At 39.5% G+C, this 22,892-nt stretch overlaps 1 protein-coding gene across 1 annotated transcript in view; it reads right to left on the bottom strand.

Annotated features, from left to right (window-relative positions):
• The window catches only part of cntn3b (contactin 3b), a 60,707-nt gene extending 43,622 nt beyond the window's left edge, over window positions 1–17,085 (bottom strand). Inside the window, exons 1-2 of the mRNA XM_018734052.2 lie at window positions 17,039–17,085; window positions 3,253–3,387 (exon numbers count right to left, since the gene is read on the bottom strand). Of these exons, the coding sequence (XP_018589568.2) occupies window positions 3,253–3,307 (55 nt within the window). The 5' untranslated portion in view covers window positions 3,308–3,387; window positions 17,039–17,085. The remainder of the gene's footprint in view (window positions 1–3,252; window positions 3,388–17,038) is intronic.
• Between the last annotated feature and the right edge of the window lie 5,807 nt (window positions 17,086–22,892).

The raw sequence follows: 22,892 nt of genomic DNA, 5'->3' as shown, positions 1-22,892 counted from the left end.
AACGCCTAAAAATGCTGGTTTCTGTATGGGCTACTGTTAATGAAATCGGATTTATCCCTTAAGTTGACAAGACACTTCATTTAGATGCTTTATGTGACACTGACTATATATGGACAATTAATTTCAGTCTGCAAAGAATCAAAACTGACTAGGTACCCATGTATCCATTTTGCTCTAATATGGAGCTTCATTCCACACAATTACATAGAGAATGAAAGTGAAAGAAACTGTCTGATAAGAGCATTATGCATGCAGAATGTGTCGGGGCAACCCCCCTTGAGACACAGCTATGAACTGCTTATGAGTCACATCAAAACAATTTAAATATTATTAAATATTACAAATGCAGACAGGATATGATGCAATTCATGTGGGTAGGTTACTACATTAGAAAAAAAAAATATGTTTAATGTTGAAGATTTCTGATTGCATGTGGACCTAATTAGCCACAAGAGGAGAGATGTAGTTGGCTTGGCAACAATCTAGTCATAGACCCACATTTGGGATCCAGCTAATCATCTCCGACACAATGTACTCGGCAACGGGGGTGAAATCCCCGCAGTCGTGGCCAATGCCACAGCGGTGGAAATGGTCACATGGGGTATTCTAGCTGCAGGGCAGCAGGAGTAACCACAAGAGGAGCTACACTTAATCAGTTTAACCTTGTCAATATGAAACATTATTTGATTTCAATCTAATGCCAGAGGCAACAATCTCCTCCTGCTCCACATGTGAAAGTAACAGTAATGCAACCAAATCAATCAATCACAAATATCTTCAGCCATATTATTGAAAATATCAGTAAACACTGGCAGAAACAAGGAGAAAAAAGCTCTCATACAGTACTGTACGGTGTGTTTTAGAGATGTCTTTTTGTCATGCACAACATTTTTGCAAAGATTATGTAAGGTCTTCTTAACAAGCACAGTAGAGTCATGTAGCTTGTTTCTTTTTGACGGAAACTAGAGTAAGAGAAAATAGCCTACAGAACGTGTTAACCTTTTGATGAGAGGGAAAGGAGGTTGTTTCTGGAATGAGCATGACACCCTCCTTATTTTACAGTTACACAACCTTTGTGTTGGGAGGGTTTCTCATTCCTATTCTAGAGTTGAACACAAGCACAAGCTGAACATGACCCCGTCAGTGTCTTCTTACGTCTAATTTCCGCAAAATGTTTTAGGCACAAGTGACTGTTTAAACTGGGATGTAATGAATAATTTAATTCTCATCTGATTTGCTGTATTACAACTCACCGCACGCGCTCTTCTTCAACGTCAGCTTAAATATGCAAGACATGCTCTCCAACATTTTGCCAAATTTATTGGTAATTGATACGACTGTGTTTATGGGTCTCAAAAGTTGGCTTGCATTCCACATAATGATAATTACATTAGAAGACTTCTGTGAAGTAGACGACGCATACTAGATGAATGCCTTCTAACTGGTCTGCAAACATTATCACACTGCTTGGCTTAAAATTCAAAACATAACCCTAAACACACTGGATCGGTGATACATATATTCCATTTAGTTTCAAATTAATTATGTCATGAATATTTATAAAAGTCTCCTTTGGGATCATTCAATGGAAATTTCACCCACCTCCCATGTTCTTTCAAGCTACTACCTGAGCTTTATATGAAAACCATTTACACATTGTGCAAATCTGACACCAAGACCAAGGTGTTCCAACAAACCAACACGAAAATTTCCACAATTCGGGTCATTATTAACTTGCCTCTCACAACCATGAGGGAAAAATGGGAGTGAATAAAAAATTTTTATACCTTACATATAATATAAGTTTGGTCAGACTATAAAATTTGTTAATGCGTGTACAGTCATGTGTCGCTTAACAATTTTTCATTTAACGACTGACCACAAATACGACGGTGGTCCCATAAGATTATAATGGAGCTGAAAAATTCTTATTGACTAGCGATGTCGTAGCCTTCGTAACATCGTAACGCAATGTGTTACTGTGTTCATGGTGGTGCTGGTGTAAACAAACCTACTGCACTGCCAGTCGTATAAAAGTATAACACATACATTTATGTACAGTACTTTATACTTGATAATGATAATAAACACCTATATTACTGGTTTACGCATTTACTATACTGTGCTTTTTATCATTATTTTAGTGTACTCTTTCTACTTATAAAAAAGTTTACTGTAAAATAGGATGCTGTGTTACAAATTTTGTGTTTACTGCGTCTCTTGACTGCATTGAAGTTATGCCATCTAGGTTTGTATAAGTACACTCTACGATCGAGGCTATACCATCTAGGTTTGTATAAGTACACGCTATGATGTTTGCACGATGACGAAATCGCCTAACGACACATTTCTCAGAACGTATCCCCACGGTTAAGCGATGCATGTGTGCAGTTCGACATTTATTGTCACACCTGACCTCAGGGGTGCTGAGGAGTTCATGATCTATTTCTAATGTTGAACAAACAGTGTCAAGCGTGAAGTATGAGAGCTGAAAAGAGCTACACTTTTTATCTCCACACAGGTACATACCTTAAACAAAACCTTGTATTTTTTGTGTATACAAAACAATGTAAAAAAACTGCATGCAAAACATCAAATGCAAAGTAGCTGAATTGGGAACATCAACTACAAGCAGTTTCTAACATGTGGAAAAAAAGTAACACCCTGGAGGCAAATACATTTTCATATTGCTAGACAAGAAGTTTGATCATGACATAGTTAAAAACATTTTCAAGAGTTTAAAACAATGCCCCAACAAGCCCAAAATCATTCAGTGGCTTGGATTTATGGCAATTCACTTCAACCGTATCAGCAACACAAACAATCATGTCCTTAAAATTATGTCCAATACTGTGGTGTTTTCCCTATATCATATTCTATATATTTTCAGTCTGTCTATGGGGACTGCGCTTCGCATGAAGAAGTGACATCATAAAGAAATACATTTTTTATATTACTGGGAAATTTAACCTAGTTTTATGAATGGCAGTTTAGCCCAATATTTCAACTTTAATGTCCTTTCTTTTACTCCAGCAAGATGAAGTGAAATTGATCCCTCTGAGCACTATCCAGCAACATTTTGTGCAGCACACTTATTTGCTTCTCTGAAACATGCTGACTAAACCTTTCACATAATATAGTGAATGAGACAACTCACAATATAAGTCAAAACACAATCTCTAGATAAATACATGAACTGAATACAATGAATTTGCATGGAATCATTGTTAAATATCCAGGAATGAATTTTACCTGCAAGGCAGCCAATGATTGATAGCAGCACAAGTCGTTTCCATAGTAACATCATCTTCAGTTGCCAAGGGCAAATAAGACTCTCATCCAGTAGCTTGTGAATGGAATACTTTCCTTTTGAATATAAATCTTAATCTGTGGGGAAAAGTAATTACAGACATCATAATTAAAATAAAACATATAATATGAAACACAGCATGTATTTACATGCATAAACATTCACAGACAAACACAAATTAAACTTTTATGTAGCTTTCATGGTTCACTGTCCAATTAAGCTGAAAGTTGAGGACTACCCTGCACATTCCAAAAAATAAAGTAATTAAATAAATGACAGATAGTGATGATGTTTAGACAAAATCCCATTAACAAACAAAAATGCATCTTAAGCTATTTTTAGGCTGCTTACAGTTTTTAACACCAAATAACTGCCTGCTACACTATTATCCCTGCTATGATCACATTTCCTGTTAAAGTTCCACTAAAAAAGGAATAATAATAAAAAGCTTTCAGGGAGCTGTGAAGAATCCCCTGACAGCTGAGTGACTGATATATCATTTCCATAGTTATAGTCTCAGTCATGCCTTTACAATAGACTGATGTGCCCTTTAATAGATACGAAATGTCATATTTGGGAACCAAATTCATAAAGGCAAGCAATATTTCATATGCGCATTTTCAATAACCAATATCTTTAAATTTGGACATTGCCACTTTTCCAAAAAGCTTCTTTTGTTAAAATTCTGTCATTTTCATTACATGTATGTATGTATAAATGATGGTGAAGTAACAGATGATGATAAGTGGCATGTTCCGCTCTATTTGTTAATTAAAAGTCTGTAAACAGATTTATTTCAGAGATACATATTTTTGAGCAGTCAGAAATGAAGCAAATGAATGGATACTTTTTAGCTCATATGCCAGGCTGACCCTTTATACACTGTCCAGCTAGAAACAATGAAGCTGAAACTAAGCCATGGACAATTTAATATCCTGAATATGAGAGAATTTAATATTCTGAACGTGCTCTGCCACATGCAGACTGGAAAGAAGAATCCTTGTCTTCTCTGCACAGGAGGGGGAAAAACCCTTCAGATCTTATCAAAAACAGGAGGAAAATGGCTTTGACATTCATTCAAGGGGCCTAACCATTAACATGGTACCATAAAAGGTGCCCTGAATTATACAGCACTTGTCAACCTGGGAAACAAGCGCAGCGCGCCACATCAAAAGAATGAGGCGGCTGAATTTTACTGACCTCAAAAGCTACTTTCTTCCTATTAATAGGACCTGGTTGTCAACCTAAATACGGTTCGCAATGTACCAACAAAGATTTGTACTGTGCAGTCCTTAGCCTTTCATTTAAGGAAAACTGTTCTGCTTATGGGAAAACATAAACACTCAACGTGGGTGGTGTGGGGGGGGGGTGGTGTGGTGGTGCAGGGGGCTTGACCGGGTCCTCTCTGTTCTCTGGCAGGTCTGGGGCTCGAGTCCCGCTTGGGGTGTTCTGCAATGGACTGGCGTCCTATCCTGGGTGTGTCCCCACGCCCTGTGTTGCCTTTTGGCGATCAGCCTCAGCCTGTGTGTGTAGAAAGGAGAGCTAAAGGAAACCATTTCTGTGTGGGTGAGGGGCAAGACTAGCAAACTAAACGATGAGACATTCATGTTAATCGCTGTTTATGTGTGTATGCAGGTCAGGTCTTATCATCCATAAGATCTCTTGAAACGAATGTTGTCCACTTAAAAAAAACAAAAAGTAGCAATACAGCCTCTGTAGCATTTACATATGTTCCAATATGCAAAATAATGCACTTGACATAAATAAGGCAGTAGAAAACAAATAACAGTGCCAGAAGTAGTGGAAGTTCCAGTGTATATTGTTAAAGAAAGTACTTGCATAATCTCCTCAGTCTTTAAATATGCTTTTCATTCTTTGGCAGTACATCTGAATATGTCAAGTATCTAATATTTATACAGTACAAAGAAAATATATAGACCTGTTTCCACAGCACTTTATTTGACATCAAACACCACAGACGCATCAGTGTTTGAAATTATATGGTACTCGTGCATTAGTGTTTGAATACCATACCACAGTCGCGCATCAGTGTTCATCGGTGTTTGAATCATACTCATACATCGGTGTTGGAATATCAATAATGTCCTCACTAAATCAGCCTGAAGTACCAGGTCTGCGTTGTCTTAATGATAAATGCAGCCAGTGTTTGTAAATCATGCTGGTTGAGAAAGCTGCCAATATAACGTCAGATAATCACCTTTCCCTTGATTTTCAGACACATAAAACCTTACAGGGACATGTCTACATATACAGGACTTTCTTGGTGGCAGGTTGAACAATCACTTGCTTCTGAAAAGTCAGAACATTTTCACCTTGTATTCCCTTAAATTAAAAATGCTACTTTTGAGCCAGAGGTTAAGGAAAACTGTGATCATTGTACAGTATTTTCCTAACAGATTCAATTCTACAAAAAGGCAGTAAGCAGCCGTAGCTATCAGAAACCTACTGTGGTGCTCTAAATCAGTTTAACCTGCAGGGTCATGCTTAGCCAAGACCTTCAGAAAACAAGGAGGATATACAAGGTTTATTTAATTCCTTATACTCAATATTTAAAACATGAAAAACTTCCAACAGAACTGTAATTATAATCCACATATATACTTGCTTGACAAGTTTTGTGCAGTCTTCAAGATTGTCTGTATGTCTCGGAAGGGCTGCATTAGCAAAGGCCACTTATAAAATGGCTTCAACAGCAAAACCTACACTCTGGATCAATGTTATTGATATTGACACATTGCTGATGGCTGTGAATCCTCACTCAGGGTCATACCCTCACAACTGTATTTCTCTGGAGATATGAGACATGTGCATATTACATATTTTAAATTGTGAGAAACTGCTTGAGCGGTAATCATGCGAATGCCCTATCCCCATCCAAAAACCTGCTGCAATCTGAAAAGTGCTGATGTTCTACTATCTTATTTATCTTAATGTGGGGCATTAAGATCTGTAAGTTGAGCAATTTCTAGTTCTACACTTAGACCTATGTATAGCGGTATATATGAAGACGTACATATTTTTGAAGTCCTTTTGTACTGCAATGATCTGCGTTATGGAAGACTGTCCTGTTCAGGCGGGAATAGATGTTTATTGTGAATAGGTTACATTCACATTTATTCATTTAGCAGACGCTTTTCTTCAAAGCGACGTACATCTCATAGAAAGTACAACGCGTTCATTACATTGGCAGAAAGAGAAACTTAGATGCAAATGTGTGATTAGGTACAGTTAGTTTACTTTCCACCATATGAACCAATGTTCATCACATGAGTAGCTGCAAAAAACTTTATCCGAATATCCACAATTCCTAATCACCTTCCTAATAATAATCTTTTTTTTTAAATGTATAAACATTTACGCTGCATTACAGGAGTAGCTGCGTGAAGGTAATCCGTTGTTTCAGAGGTATGATCTCAAAGTTATGTGATTTTGAACGATGAATGATTTGAATGATGGGAACTGTGGGAAATGTGAAATAGTGTGTCCTTCTTTGCCCCATCCAAACCCGGAGCAGCACAGGCTACGGTATTATTCTTTAAATTACTTTTTCACTCTGTAAGTTTTGTTTAGCCACAATCATACTTTTGCTGCTGGTCCAAGTGGTATGATGTCATTATTTGTCACGTGATCTCTGGACTTATATACATATACACTCACATATGTACACACACACACACACGCGTCACAGCTTATGCAATACACTTACCCGCTGGTGAAGACATTCTGCTGCAACGCATCTTTGATAAGAAAATTAAAAAACCAGTTTCAGTGACTTCTCTCATTTTCTTCCTAATTTTGTGTATAGTAGGAGGATTTCAGCACCCCAGCTCTCAATTTGGTCTTTATATAAAGCTGAGTGTGTCTTTTAATTATTTCACTGCAAGACTTTATCTTAATGTGACCCATAACTATCCAGAATATCTTCAAAGTATACTTTGCCTCTATGTTATGTAAAAGTGAAAAGGAAGAATTCATATTCTCAGTAAATCAAATCATGCTACATCCCCAAGTTTCACTTATGCTATTTATCCACCCATTCATTTTCAGAAACCAAGTGTCCAGTATTTAGTCATGCTGATCCATAGGTAATCCCGGTAAGTACAAGGTGCAAGGCAGGGTACACCCTGAATGAAACACCAGCACATCACATGGCACTCACAAACTATGGGCAATTTATTATTTTTTTACTGTAACTGATGGCTTTGTTAAAGTTAACTTAGGTTTATACAAGAGCAAGCTAGTCACGCCCCAAGATACGGATTTTTAACTTCCAAAAGTTCTTACAAAAATGTTTAACTCTTTCCTATTCATGTAAAAAAATAAAAGAAAGAAAAATTTAATTATGAAAAGTACTGAGGGGCAGTAGGAACTCCATGTCAAAAAAATAGCCTATTTCATCCTTCAAAGCCATCTTTATGCTGATTGGTGAAGCACGTACACTGCGGCTCACCAGGCGGTCATCTCGGCAGCTACGTTGTGGGCACGTGTTTGGTCAGCACTTATCTGTTTACTCTAACATTTGTGCTGTCATTTTTCTAACTCTTTAGCGCACTGTGGCCACACTAACTAAAAATATGACAGAAATGTGAAGAAGGTGACAATGCACACTCACACACACAGACAACCGATGAGTTAGAGTCACTGGTTCACGTGAAAAGTGTATTTGGGAAGAACTCACAAAAAACACAAGCATGATATATAAAGTCCATAGAGGAAGAGTCAGGGCCACAACCCTAGATGTGTCAGTGTTATTCACTATTCCTTTGTAGATGCCATCAAATCTAAAGGTGTGTTTAAAATGTTAATTTACAAATAGGAATAAAATAATTCGGAATCATTGTTTAAAGTCAAACTTTGGAATTACTGTTCTTTCCAAACTTTAACAGCCATTCACTGTACTTCTGCGGGAGTGAAACCAACTTAGTCATCAGCACCTACTCTGCCAAATGAGACCAAGCATGCTAATGGAAGAGAGCTGAGAATCGGAGAGTTCAGGCTTTCCCGTGGTGTTCTGGGAACTCTACACTGTAGGCACTTGTGGCCACCCAGCTGCTCATTCTGCAATCAGCTCTTTTGAAAGCAAACACAACATTCACCATCCCACACCACTCTGTTACTTCTGTGGCATGGAGACTATCATGGCTCACTGGAAGTTTTTAGGGCTTTTTGGTTTGTGTGAATGGAGGCTGAGGTTACCGGTGAGTAGTCCAGCTTGTCAGTTATAAAACCACAAATTACAAAGTTTGACTGACTGTGAGGTTGCTGATGCTGTGGGTTTTCAGGGGATGTATTACTAAAGCACCCTAGAGGAACAGCACACAAGCTGACACCACACCCATGTGATGAACTCCTATCATCTGGCAACCAATGATATACCCTTAAGAACAGCCTGAGTTCAGCAGGACACTCCTGACCAGCGCAATCGCTCAGTAGCTACTTTAATTGCAGCTACAGTGAGCTTGAGAAGGGACTTCCCAATGCCATTCACCTTCCCGGGGCTCATTCTGTTACTGTAAACCATGTCAAACTGGGTTACATGATTAGACTTTTCTTATGAAATTCAAAATAAAAAATAAAAAAATGTTCCACTTTGTTAGACTTTTTTTTCTTGATTTTTCTTTTTTTTTTTTTTTTTTTTTTGCAAAATTGGCAGTTGCTGTCACCTTTTTGCATTCTGCCAGCATTTCAACAGGGTATGTTCCATCTTAAAATAACTGCAATACAAGCTGTGCAGTGAAATATGACAATGTGCAGCAATGTGGCTGCCTATGGAGCTCATCAATGCCAAAGAAAGCCTGAAAATAAGAAAAGCCCTATTTGGTTTTGTAAGAAAAGGGTAGTGTATCTGGAGCCATTGAGTTTTCACTGTGAATGATAAATATGAGAGTGCTCCTGCCAAAAGTAATGAGGCATTAAAGTCTCACCTCCTTGATAACTGAGCCTAATGGAAGTCGTTCGCTAAATAGAGTCCTCAGCAAATGAGATGACTTCTTAGTTGTTGAGGCCATTGTTTGGCACATAATTGATGTGGTGGTTGAAGACATTCATTTCCCCCCTAGGGCTTCAGCTGATTGCTTAACAAGCTAATGTGCCAAAATAAGAGGGGGAGATGCACTGAATCTAGAAACTGTATGTGCAGAGAAGGCACAAAGATGAAAACATAAATACTGATGTTGAACAATTTACTATCAGACACAAACCTAAAACCACAGTGGTTGAAAAAGAGTTGTGTTATGTAGCTAAAAAGTTGTGAGAAAACTCCACGGACCGAGAAAGCACATACAGTCATACATGTGAAGAAAAAATAAGCTCTTTATTATGTTAAACCCCTATTTGCCATGTACAAGAAAAACACCTCTCATTAACTAGACATGAACGGCTTGCACGAGCTGAGAGCGGTATCATTTTTCCCTTTATTTGGACATTAATTCGCAAGATGGGCCCATATAAACCCATGGAAACATGACACAAGAAGGTGATCTCTGCATTGAGAGAACTAGAATTTTTTTTTTTATTATTATTTTTTTAAATGTTCCGCTTAACTGCTAAAGGGCAAATAACAATGGCCCCAATTTCAAACTCATTATTAATTTAACTAGGAAATTAGACCAATTTAGGGGGTCACATCTATTAGGGCGAACGTTTTAGATGTGTTCTGCACCCTGTGCTTAATAGATTATCTTATGAATAATAAGAATAATGGAATGGCCTTATATGAATTATATCAAACTAAGAAGGAAAACGCATACTGCCAAGCTCATAATTTATCCCTTAGGATAGACTGGCATCTCTTCTTTTATTGACAATGCTTCTCAGCACTCTACAAATATTTTCACAAAATCCTTAGTAACTGCTTCTTGTTACAGAACAAAGATTGGAAGCCTCATAAGTGAATATGTTTTTCAGATTCTTGTTGACAAGTTACATGTTGACCATTTAGCCATTACTTTACATCTAAAGCACTATAATCACGGGAAGACACAATAACAGTACAGTACAACATTATACCAGCAGTACAGCACATCAGTACGACCCTAAATTTAGTTATAAAACAGAAATTCCAAAATAAACAGTATACTGGACAAACTGCCAGCATACTGTGGATTATCAGGTTCCTGTCTTGTCTACAGCCCACTGGACCAAGGTATTCAACATAAAGTGCTAAAGTAAAACAAAGATATGTATAAGTGGGTAAACGGACAGGAAGCCTTTGATAAAAACATTAAGGGCTCAAAAAGCAGATAACAGCAGATAATACAGGAGTTAGTCTTACAAAAATCTCTCATCACATTAAAAAAGATCAGGGTTAATCTCGCTGATCATTTCAGATAATATGTACTGAATCCATTCATGAGACACATTGATCCTCATTATACTGGGTCTAAACAAAGCTGACAGTCATCAGATCACCTTTCACATTTTCTTCTTTTTGTGTTTATTATTTGCTGTGTTTATATGCCCACTTTCCAAAACTCTCAGTTTCATTCTGTTATAAATCCAATGCAGTGCTATGACTACATTTTGAATTAAATTACTGTGTGGATCGCCTTAGGCGAGAATGAAAGCAAACTGCACATTTTTCAGACCTTTTTTTCATTTCTAAAGGACTGCCACACAAAAGTTGTCCCTCATTTCTCTTATCTACTTATCTGAATATCACAATCACTCTTATTGTCACACATTTAAACAATAAGAAAATGTAACTATTAATTGCTAAGCTGATGCTTTTACCCAATGAAACCTACAGGTCTTGACCCAAATATACACTTGATTATTTCTGCAATAGACTCACTCAAGGTAGTGCTCTAGTAGCAGGGACTCGGGCTTGAAGCGGCAACCTACAGTTTGTCACCTGCCTGCAAAATGACTAAAAATCAGGGGCTTTAGGGGACCAAAAATATTACTAATAGTACTCAACGGTGCTTTACAAAAATATGAGGTGACAAATTAGGCTTGCTTGAACAGTAAAGCTTGCTAAGAACAGTAAGGCACTGTCAGGGAGTCAAACCAATAACCTTCAACTTACAAGCCCATTACAGTATCACACAGCATTCTTCCTAGTACTATTAGTGGAGAATCTCGGTTACATACAGTACTAGCGAAAAGCAAACCTGATTGAATCCTTATTTTCCTGAATAATAAAAAAAAAAAAAAAACACTGAAGCCATGTGTATGAGGAGTACAAGTTACTGTTTACACACCAGTCTGTCAATTTTTTTTTTGTATTTGGCCCCAACCACAGCTTTGTCAGATGCAGAGCAGGTTAGGGTGTGAGAGGTCCCCACCACCCAACAGCAGTGCCACAGTAAGGGGCTGCATCGCTGGTCAGAGTTTGTGACCTTTAACAAGTCCATGACAATCTCAAACAGCACGATTGTCATTGCATACTTCAGAGGTACACCATTTCATCAGGGTTACGACTACGTAGGCAACTCTAATTTCCTTGCTACGCGACTTTGTCAATGATGAAAATAAATAAACACCTTTTACATGTATTTATTTACCAGAAACTTCTCTCCAAAGCAGCATTCACTATTGCTACAATTAAATATACAATTACTGTGCTGTATTCTGATGACACCTTTGTCCAAGCCAACTTAGAACACTAGACGCACTACATTAAACTCCTTACAACCTTACAATTCATCAGTCTATGCACCAATGCAATGTAACATACACACATTACATGCAGTTTAGCGTCACCAATTTGCATGAAACACATCTTTGGACAACGGGAGGAAAATTACGCAAGCATAGGGAGAATGTGCAAATAACACACTGACAAAAGAATGGATCTGTAAGATCTCTATGTTCGATTGCAGCATCCAGGTGCTGTGAGGTACCAGCAATACCTGCCATGCTACTCTGCCACCCATTTTAACTGGTAATGTAAGCCTACGTAGACATTATTATAGTCTTACTTTGTAGTTTCAAAATAATAATTCTTGAAATTGTTGACATGTATTTCATACTAAACTATTAAAAAACTGCTACCAGTCCAGATGGACTCACACAAAATAGCAGAGTTCCGCCAACAGGTCATTTGACGAAAAACAAAAAATCATGGTTAATTACCCCATGCTGTGAATGTAACAGTGGATGATATTCAAGGAAGAAAATACTTCTCCTACCTCCATTACCAACGGGGTCAACAAATTGAAAACGAATAGCTTACCAGTGATAAATAAAATATATCCATTTTAATGTCACCAGTCCCTATTTTGTAATTTTTCCCAATTTTATTAACTCGCTTTCTCCCTCCTGGGATGGGGGAGACCAAGAATTATCACTGGAGTAATCTAGCAGGTTGAGGACTGGCACAGATAAAACTAAATTACTGGGACACATAATTATTACTGCTCAAACTTCTTAAATTGCTTGGGCAAAAATTGAAAAAAAAATTAAGTACTACCCTCTTAACTTCAACGCAAAAAGTTAATTAGGATAATAGATAATCAAATAATGTACTCCTTTAGATGAATATGGGAGATGACTGAGGAATTTAACAGCAGGAGCAAACCTTAATCTTTTAATGCACCTTTCTGAAGAAATCCTTCCTTTGTATTAATTCTTCCATGACAAACTTTTCATCTCGGATCCAAGGGCATTAAGCACTCTTTGAAAACAATGGATTCCATTTGAATATTAATCAAATTTAGAATAAATAAGACATGTCTTCTTATCTTTCCTACATTTTTTAGCACTAAGAAATCTCATTATTCCTCTTTTATTAAGAAAATAAAAAATGATACTGTTTTGAAAAAAGGAGACAGCCAGTTAAGCTGATCCACAAACTTTATCAGGCACTGAATGAAACCCTCTCCAGCTGTACAGACTGTACAGTATCTGAATTAATGCAATAAAAGCATGAAAATGATCTCAGGGAATGAAGTGAGAGAATCAGTGTGTTGTTTCTTCCAATATTACACACAGGAATGTGTTTCAGACCTGCAGGCTGGCATGAATTCTACCCAGACATTTCAATTCTCTGTTGGACGTGCAAAGGATTTATTGCATACATGATATGTATGTAGGTTTTGTGAGAAGATGGCTCCATTCTTTGATAGCCTTTCATATTTAAGAATTTGCATTTGATACATTTAGGAGATGGAATGGAGCAGATTGGCAATAAATAATGAAGTCTGGTTTTGCCATTTTTGTTAATACTAATATATTTTCACAATGATATTTCTTCTGCTATGTGAGCAGTCACTTCTCAGATATTTTTGACTGAACTGTGATTGTTTTGAAATGGAAAAAAGATTACAAAGGATTCGGACAAAAATGTTAGAAGAAATGGTTTCTGATTATGAATATTTACAGTGAATTACACGAAACTTTTTTTGTACAGCCTGCTACTAACGAGTAAGATACATATAATATGTGATGACACATATTGGTTCCTGAAGACAAAAATTGCTCCCGGGTGACAAACGTGTGGAATTGTCACTCTTTGTCGCCATGTCTGCATTCACCTGGCAGGATATTGTCAAAATAAAGAATGTCTAGAGTTGAGAGCCAATGGCCATTTGCAAGCCAACAGCTTGGTTAAGGAGGATTATGACTCTTCTGTTACCCCACACATTTCTTCACCTAGCAAAACAGCAACACAAAATAACACAAGATGAATATAGGCAGCACATGACATATTTTCTAAAATCATAACTTTGGAGTTGAAGGACCCAGATTCAAACCCCAGCTCCAGCTGGAGTACCTCTGTATAAGGTGGTTACAATGCATGGCTCTTTAAACAGCTATGAAAATGGCTAAATCATTCGAAATTGATTATCATAAAATCTTGTAAGTCGTTCTTGGAAAAAGCGTCAGAAAACGATTTAATAATAAATGAATTCAGCTGATATGTAACTATAACAACAATGAATCTGGTGGTTATTGTACTGAAGGGCTTTAGGATCAGGTGATGGAGGGAACAAGGTTTAGGAAATTAAGAGACACAGCAGAGGAAAGGCTGTGTGATGTCAAGAACTGTGGCAAAACTGGGCTTAACTATCCTTATTTCCCCTCAAATGTTATACATACATATGCAACTATATTTTATATAATCTCAAACAAGCGCTTATGTACACGACTCTCCCAGCATTTGCAGAGGAATATCCTTCTTGGCAGAGTTCACATTTTATGTAAATGTAATTATTGAGACGTCCCGCCCGTTGTTTTGAGAGCCGCTACCATGGAAGCGCACGGCATCACACAGCTGGGATGGGCGTGATTGATCGACGTGCCACAACAGAAACGCAAGGATGGCATCCGATAATGCATCCGAGCTGACAAAACCTCCAAAACTGAGACAACAGATGAGAAAAAATAAATAAATAAACTGTAACAAAATGCTGCATGAAACTGAGTAATGCACCCAGCAGAGAAACAAGAAAAATCCCCATGTGATGTGGTAGCTGTTCTGTCACTTATACACACACAAGACCAACGGCAGATTAAACTCAATCCCTGGCAAGAGAGAACACACTGACTAAAACATAATCAAAATAACAACCTCGCCCAATGAAAGCAGGGAAACAAAACAACAGAAGCAATTCTATGTAGAACAACATGCATCATCATACTGCAGCTGAACCACAAAGAAATTAAACAAAAATGAATAATCTGCATTTATGGTATTTTTATTTTAAAATGGAATGCATAGAATGCATTTAAATATCTGTTAAGGCTCACCATTTCATAAAAACAGAAAAGACAACATTAACGAGTATAATTATTGAACGTATTTCATGCAGCTTCACATAGTTTTCCACACAGTTTTTGTAAATCCAGCCTCAATATTTAGCAAATCTAACATGCCACAAAAATCTGAGGCGGAGGAGAATATGCCCTGATTTTTAGAGTAATGTTTAAATAAATACATTCTACATTCCCAGTTACAGACCTTTCATCTGGGTTGGTCCTCAAGGAGTACGCAACGGGAGAATTCACGAAATCACACACCTTGGTCTGAGAGCTGTCTGGCACTTTGGCAAAAGCCTAGACGCATCAGTGAGACCCTAACCACGGGAGCAGGAGCATCTAAGTGCACTTAGTGGAGAAAGGGAGGGGTAGAAATGATCTGCCGTACTCTGTCATCACCCCGCCATGCCCTGACCTCAGCCACATGACCCCGTGGACACCCAGATGCATCTCCAGCTCGCGCAGAAGAGGCACGCGGAACAGAGCTCCCACTTCTTCCTCCTCCACGAACTTCTCCGCCTCTGAATGCACCTCAAACATCAGGGGACAAAGTTCGCAAAAACGGCAGATCTTGTCCCAAAAACGCCCGGTTCTAACAAAGCAATTTGAAGCCAAGCGTGAAGGGAAAGGAGGTTGGCTGTTGGAAACTACCTTACTTCTTCAAGGTGAGTAACTTCAGAGGAGACAGCGCTACACTGCAGTCGTCAAATGTAAGTCAGCGCTCCCATCGTATCAGAAAAATGCCTTAAGGTGCCGTCTTTGATCTGGCTGTGTTCATTACGAAACACATCTATAAATAAGCGCTACAATCCCCACTGAACAGCCGTCATCGGAGGATGCAAATAAACTCATCTTATTGATTTACATGTAGCTGAGGCCTTTGCTTTGTCAGGCTGACATATAATGGGTGTGAAAATGAACTTTACAGTGATTTACTATACATCTGCGTAATTTTTACTGCATCAGTTCAGGATTAGTACCTTGATCAAGGGAATGACAGCATCAGTGGGATTCGAACCTTGGATGTTCCTGTTGCAGATGAGTGTAAACATTGTCACGGTAAACATCATGCTGTGACAATATTTGTCACTCCGAAGAGGGCTGTGCGCCACCGGGTGGGTGTGGGCTCTGGATCACCGTCCCTATTATCAGCACCATGAAGAGCTGATACCTGAGCCTGAGGAAAAGTAACAGCAGTGTGCTGGAGAGCCCTGTCTCAAATTTATATTTACTATTATTACTATTATTACTATTATTATTATTGCTCCCTGCACTAACACACACATTACGACAGAAGAGTCGGTGGCTAATCGGCCTCACGGGAATCCCTGACAGCGAGGAGCCCGTGGCGACACCTGTTCAGGCTGAAGACGTTCCAGGGCTCTGCTCGTAGTCTGTGCACACGCGCGAAGCACGCGTGCACGCGCGCACGGGCGCGCGCTCACCTCTCGCACGCGCGCGGGGCCCTATGCCTGCATATTCATATTGGCGCTAAAAAATTGGGAGGGAAAGCGCGTGAAAACACAGCCACACACAGAGCGAGCTAAATCTGGTCTGCTACGATGTTCCGACGCTCCTCACGGAAAATGCGACCGGCGCCGCTGCATTAATTTACTTGCAAGTTGCATTAATTTCGCAGCCTACCTGACGAAACTTTCATTAAAATTAAGTATGTCCCAGTTTCCCACATGATATTTCTTCGCGAAACTGTCGTTGCGTCGTCACGACATACTAACTGTTGTGTTTCACTAAAATACTAGTCTAGTAGTTATTATTCTGTGAATATTTCGGAAAAAGAAGAAAAAAAAACGTCAGTCCAAATATCAAGGACTGCATACTGAGCAGACACGCGGAATAACTTCACACAATTGACTGTTACTCTCAGAAAAGCATTTTTTTTCTTTTTTCTGAGGCATGTGAGTGAGTGTTTTAATAATTAAAGTTAAATGGAAGAGGTATTTTCGTGAAGCGTTCCTCGCGATCTCACGCGGCTCCCATGTGACTCACCAAGGTGCTCGATCCGCGGCTCCGTCCTTTTCCTCATTCAAATGGACACTCTGGACACCGACGGCTGTGAGCCGGACACTCACCCGACCGCTGCTGTGACGTTATGACCACACCACCACCAGGGCACGAGCTCATACCCTGCCTGTGTGTGTGTCCGCACATGCCATATCTCTCTCCGGCAACACAACACCAGTTTGGAGGAAAAAAAATAATTAAAATAATACTAGAAATAGTAATAATTTGGAAAATATGTGGCACGGTAATCCCCACGCGAAAACAGTCCCGCGACCGCCGGCTCCAGTTCCGCCGCGCAGACCGGCTCCTCCTCAGCGTGCCCGGACCGCGGACCTCGTGCCCACATTCAAGCGCGAGAGCATCCCGCCCGCGTGCTGACTCTCCTCGAGACTCCTCCGCAAGCAGCCGCAGAGCTCCCGCGCGCAGCACACGCACCGAGTCGCGCGCCGGCTTTCAACTGCGCCACCAGCCGATCAGACCGGGAAATCCTCCCACCCAGAAGATGCTCTGCAGAAATACCGTCTCTCTCTCTCTCTCTCTCTCTCTCTCTCTCTCCCCCCCCCGAGTACACCGTCTCGTGCCCGCCGATCGTCTGACAGGGTCCGGCTGATACGACGTTTCGTATCTTACACTTCTCCAAAACGTCGTACAATTAAGACGAATTCAACGTTTTCTCCGTTGGTAAAGCGGGATAGTTCTTGTCAACATTTGCGTGTTTTCTGGTCGCCACTAATTGTGTGGACAAAAGAACGGAAACACCACATCGCCGGGAAAACAGCACCTCACGCAAAAAATGAGTTTCACACTGAAGTAACTGAATCACAAGGACAAACGCAGCTGCTATCATGTTAAGTACACATGACATGTGTCATTAGATCCATAGAGAATGTGTGAGCTATAGGGGGTCTAACAATTACTAACCTTGGTAGGTAAGTTTGCAAAGCAGCTAACAGAGTTCCAAAGAGGCCAAGCAGTCGGTGCCTAAACTGCTGGAAGATTGGTCACAAAAACTGCAACGTCATTTCACGTGTCGAGGCCATCAGTCTCAAAAAACAACGGCAACGTAAGCCAAACGTGGACAAACTGCGCGGACAAGGACCGGCTGCAAGTCAGGGCTCACCGACGAAGATAGACGGACACTTCGCAGGATAGCTGCTAAATGCCCCAAAAGAACAGCCTCAAAAATTACCGCAGAACTGAATCCGCACTTCCGTGACCAAGTCTCAGCAAAAACTGCGATGAGCTTCACGAAGATGGAATTTATGACAGGTCTGCCGCTGGGAAGCTGCTTCTATTCAAAGCCAGTGTATAGAGGTGCATAACCTGTTGTAAAGAGAACAAAACCTGGAATGCTGAGCAATGGAAAGGAAGTAAAATGGTACGATGAGTCAACTTTCACCCAGTTTCCTACATCTGGATGGGTTTATGCTTGGAGAAAGCCAAAAGATGCCTTCAAGTCACAATCCCTGGTGCCAATTGTAATGGTATGCACAGCCATCTCTTGGGTGTCATTAGGTCAAATGGCTGCTCTGCATAGTCATATAGCAGCCAAGGTAAAAGAGGCCATTTTACAGGACCAAGTGCACCCAATGGTACAAACACTGTTCCTTCACAATGTTCCCATATTGCAGGATGATAATGCCCTCATACCCACTGCTAAACACTTTCAGTTAGCGAGTGATTTTATGATTTAAAACTCGTAGGCTTCCGCGGTTGGTGTCAACTGACTGGGAGTTTTGTACTTCTGGATTAAACCGAAGCATCCAACGTTGCGGTTCCAAGCGAAACGTTGGAACCAATGTCCCACACGACGTGGTTTTATGAACATCGGGATTAAGTCAAACACCTTCCACGTCCTAACGGATCACCGAACCTAAACATGATTGAACCTCTTTGGGAAATTCTGGAGAGCGGAGTGTAAAGTAGATTTCTACGACCTTTGTCCTTCAAGGAACTGGAGGCTTTTCTACTTGAAGAATGGTGCGATATTCCTCTACACATAGCTCAGGATTTGTACGGCAGCATTACTAGAAGGACTGAAGCCGTTCAAACGGTGGCCCTACTCTTTATTATGTCCTTGATTAATATAATGTTTGGTGATTATTATTTTGTCCGCTGTATTTATGTATGCATATATCTAACATTTATATGCATAAAAAGGATTTTTTAGTTCAATACTGTACATGATGCCATTTATTCCACCATCAGTTTCATCTTTATGATGCCAATGTATTCCTTTTTTCATTTATAGACTGCTAGTAAGTTTTAAATTTTTCATATTTACCAGCACACATTTTAAACATCATACAATACCAACTGATCAAATACATGTGTAATGTCATATCTATGCATGTATACATGTGAAAAGTTCCTGTTTGCACACTTAATGCTCAGACAAACACAGATACACAGTTATTGTTAATGCTATGATCGCCACAATCTACACAGACTGTGATTCAGTCTCTTTCAATGCTACCTGTTTATAAATATTCAACTGATGCTTGTTTTTCAGTTTTTTTCAATCATCTTCTTTATAAAAATGTAAAGTGGCTTTCAAGGTATTATTATTTGTCGTATCCCTTTGTTCAAGGAGATCTACAATGTTATGTAACCAACTTTACCATGATTTATCCATTTGTTCATTTCGGTATTCTTAGGCTTGGTACTCATTGTAAGTACCTTCATCAAGGTTACTGCAGCAGGCGGTGAGATTCAGACTGGCGACCTTTAGCTCACAGGGTGACGACTCAAACCACTGCACCACCTGCGGCCTTAAAATACTGTAATGCTAGACTTAATAATAGGATCAATGTTTTGATGCCACTGGAGCAAGATCAAATGCTCAGTCACTGACATCAAATGCTGTGTGAGACACCTGAGGTTTCTTTGTCCTGTATAATTCCTTTCCATTTTTAAAACACATTTACTAAAACATAAAAATCTAAGAGGTCATTTTAGCTTTTGACGGACATATTAATACAATACAAAAACAATCCGTCTGTGTCATTCGGTCATTAAACAAAGGTTAAATGATCTTTAATCCAACAAACTTGTTTAAATGTTAAAACTTATTCAAATGCTAATTATTAGCTATGTCTGTAGTGCAGCTTTTTCTTTTTTAGGTTTTATTCACTAACACAGCACAGCTGTGAAGTTAGATGGGGTCATTTTTTTTCTAACAGTACAGTAGATTTTGTGGAAAAGTTTGGATTTGCAAATGTTTGCTTACATTCAGGCCCATCACCACAAACACACACACAAATAAAAAAGAGAAGGGGTGGCACAGTGGCAAAGCGAGTAACACTGAGGTGCGAGAGGACATGGTTCCAATCCCCGCCCACTGTGTGTAGAGTTTGCATCTTGTCTGTGTTGGATTCCTCCGGGTGCTCTGGTTTCCTCCCACAGTCTAAAAACGTCCTGTTCAGGTTCTCCCATCGTGTGTGAGTGACACAGAGTGTGTGTGCGTTCCACTGATGTATGGATGAGTGACCCAGTGTAAGTAGCGTATCTAGCAGCGTAAGTCACCGCGGTGAATAAGGTGTGTGGGCTCATAACACTACATAGAGTTCAATGGAAGCTGCTTTGGAGAAAAGCGCCTGTTAAACAAATAAATGTAAATATAGCACCCAATATTAACTGCCAGTGAGTCAATCTTGTTCTTCAGTCGATAACAAACAAGCACTTCTCAAATTGTACAAGAACGCATGCACCTCCTCCATTATGTTAAACCCTGGTCGATAGCTCCCGGGAACGTATAGTTGCAGTCACAGCTGTTACTGTGAAGGGGCACATACTTTCTCACACCTTTCATTGCACATTTTTTTGTATTCCACACAATGAAAATTACATAAACATAGCTTGGTGTCACTTTTTCTTTCTCGGGCTCCATTCTGATGCTACCGGAACTGACAAGAAAGATCTGATCAAATTTGCTGTCAAAAACAGCAAAGGTAGAGAAAATTGGAAAGGAGGAAAATACTTCTTTCACAGCACTGTATGTCATTTTTTCTTCCAAATCTCTTTCATCCTGGTCCGAGCTAAAGCAGCTTGACCAGAATTCATCAACAGCAGAGTGTGATTGTTCATTTGCCTTGTGTGGTACTTTATCTGCGGGCAAAGAAATGAGCTATAGTTCATATGGGCCATCTTTCAGAGCTAATGTCCGCTATGGACACTGGCACTGCTGCAGCGTTGCGGTACATGGCGGGGAGGGGGGGTTGGGGATTTTCTTCAGCTTTGTGTCAGAGCATTGAGTTTCCTGCGAAAAACCAGGCAGGAGAGATGCATTGTGTTTGTGAAAAGGAGTAATGGGCTGTTCGGACCAGCATGGTGCAAAAGCACCACATTTAACACACTTGCCACAAAGAGAGCTCATCTCTGGTCTTTAATCCCATATAAAAGTACCTTCTAGGTCACCACTAAATCATGGGGTTTTGGCTAGTGTGCTGATTTCTCGACATGGATGAGCAACCTGTCTTTTTTTATGTGCGTCTTATAGAAAAAAAAAAAAACGGCTCCAAAAGTCCCGCTGATATTCCAGTAAGAAGAGAATCTGGCCTTTCCATTTTTTTTTTTTTCCAGAGTGCCGCTGAGCTGAATGTGGGATTTAAAATGAAAAACATATTACCAAACCTAATAATCTTTTCATCCATTGCCTGTGGTTTGTTTTCCTTGAGTGGTCAGAATTGATCATGATAAAAATCCATCCATCCATCCATCCATCCATCCATCCATCCATCCATCCATCCATCCATCCATTCATTCTCTGCAACCACTTGTCCAGTGCATGGTTTCAAGGGTCCAGGGCCCATCCTGGAAGAGTAGAATATTTCAGGCAGGGCACACCTTGGATGGAATGCTAGTCCATCATACACACACCCATTCATTCACACACACACCTAGGGCAATTTAGTCATCAGCTCATATGAAACATGTCTTTGGACTGCAGGAAACCAGAACACCTGGAGGAAACCCACAAAAACACAGAGAGAACATTCAATCTGTATAAAGACTGATCCATATTCCAGCCCATTTCTGAACGTGCAACCGAGAAGCTGTGTGACACCATGCTGCCCTTTATAAAAATATGTGGTAAACAATTATAAATAATAGAGATTGTTTTCAATAGGGCATGAATATAACATTACAAAATATTCTGTTTTAGTAACAGAAAAGGCATGTCTTGTTTTGGATAAAAGGCCTGTTTAACTGGAGGTACTAACTCTGACACCCACGTTACTGCAAACACTAAAAATGTTTGCTGGATTCTAGTTAAGTGGTGGAATGCGTAGATATCAGGGCGGATGGCAGGACACCATCCTTCTGCCTAATAGTGATGTATTGCCACGTTTTTCCTTCTTTTTTTAAAATGCATATTTCTGTACCTCTGCTGAAAAATAAAATGGAATGACACAAAGAGCTGCTTGTTGCCCATCCCATTGTATTTGTCCCCAATGAAGTATATAGAAAAAACAGTTCTTGTTTTATTTCTCTTCTTCTTCATCTTATCTAGCAACTCTACATTTGTCTTAAAATAGTAAAAAAAAGGGGCGGTGAGTCTTTTGCTGAGAGTTTGTGCAGAAACATGTTAGTGACATCATCAGAATTATAATATTGTAACTGAAAAAAAAAGGTCTAGGTTTTAGCTTAAGAAGAGATTTCAGCACTTTTTAAAGCCTGTTAAGGTGAGCCTTTTCATTGATTTACAAAACACTGACCAAATGCATACTGTTATCCAGCTATAATTCCATGGCATTATGCATTATGCATGGCGGCATACTTTACTTTATTTGTCTCCATGTTGGTTTTGCAGTTCTCTATACACAGATTGGGAATCATC

The sequence above is a fragment of the Scleropages formosus genome, chromosome 22 (assembly GCF_900964775.1).
Source record: "Scleropages formosus chromosome 22, fSclFor1.1, whole genome shotgun sequence".
Taxonomy (NCBI): domain Eukaryota; kingdom Metazoa; phylum Chordata; class Actinopteri; order Osteoglossiformes; family Osteoglossidae; genus Scleropages; species Scleropages formosus.
This window is presented reverse-complemented; position numbering and strand designations above follow the sequence as displayed.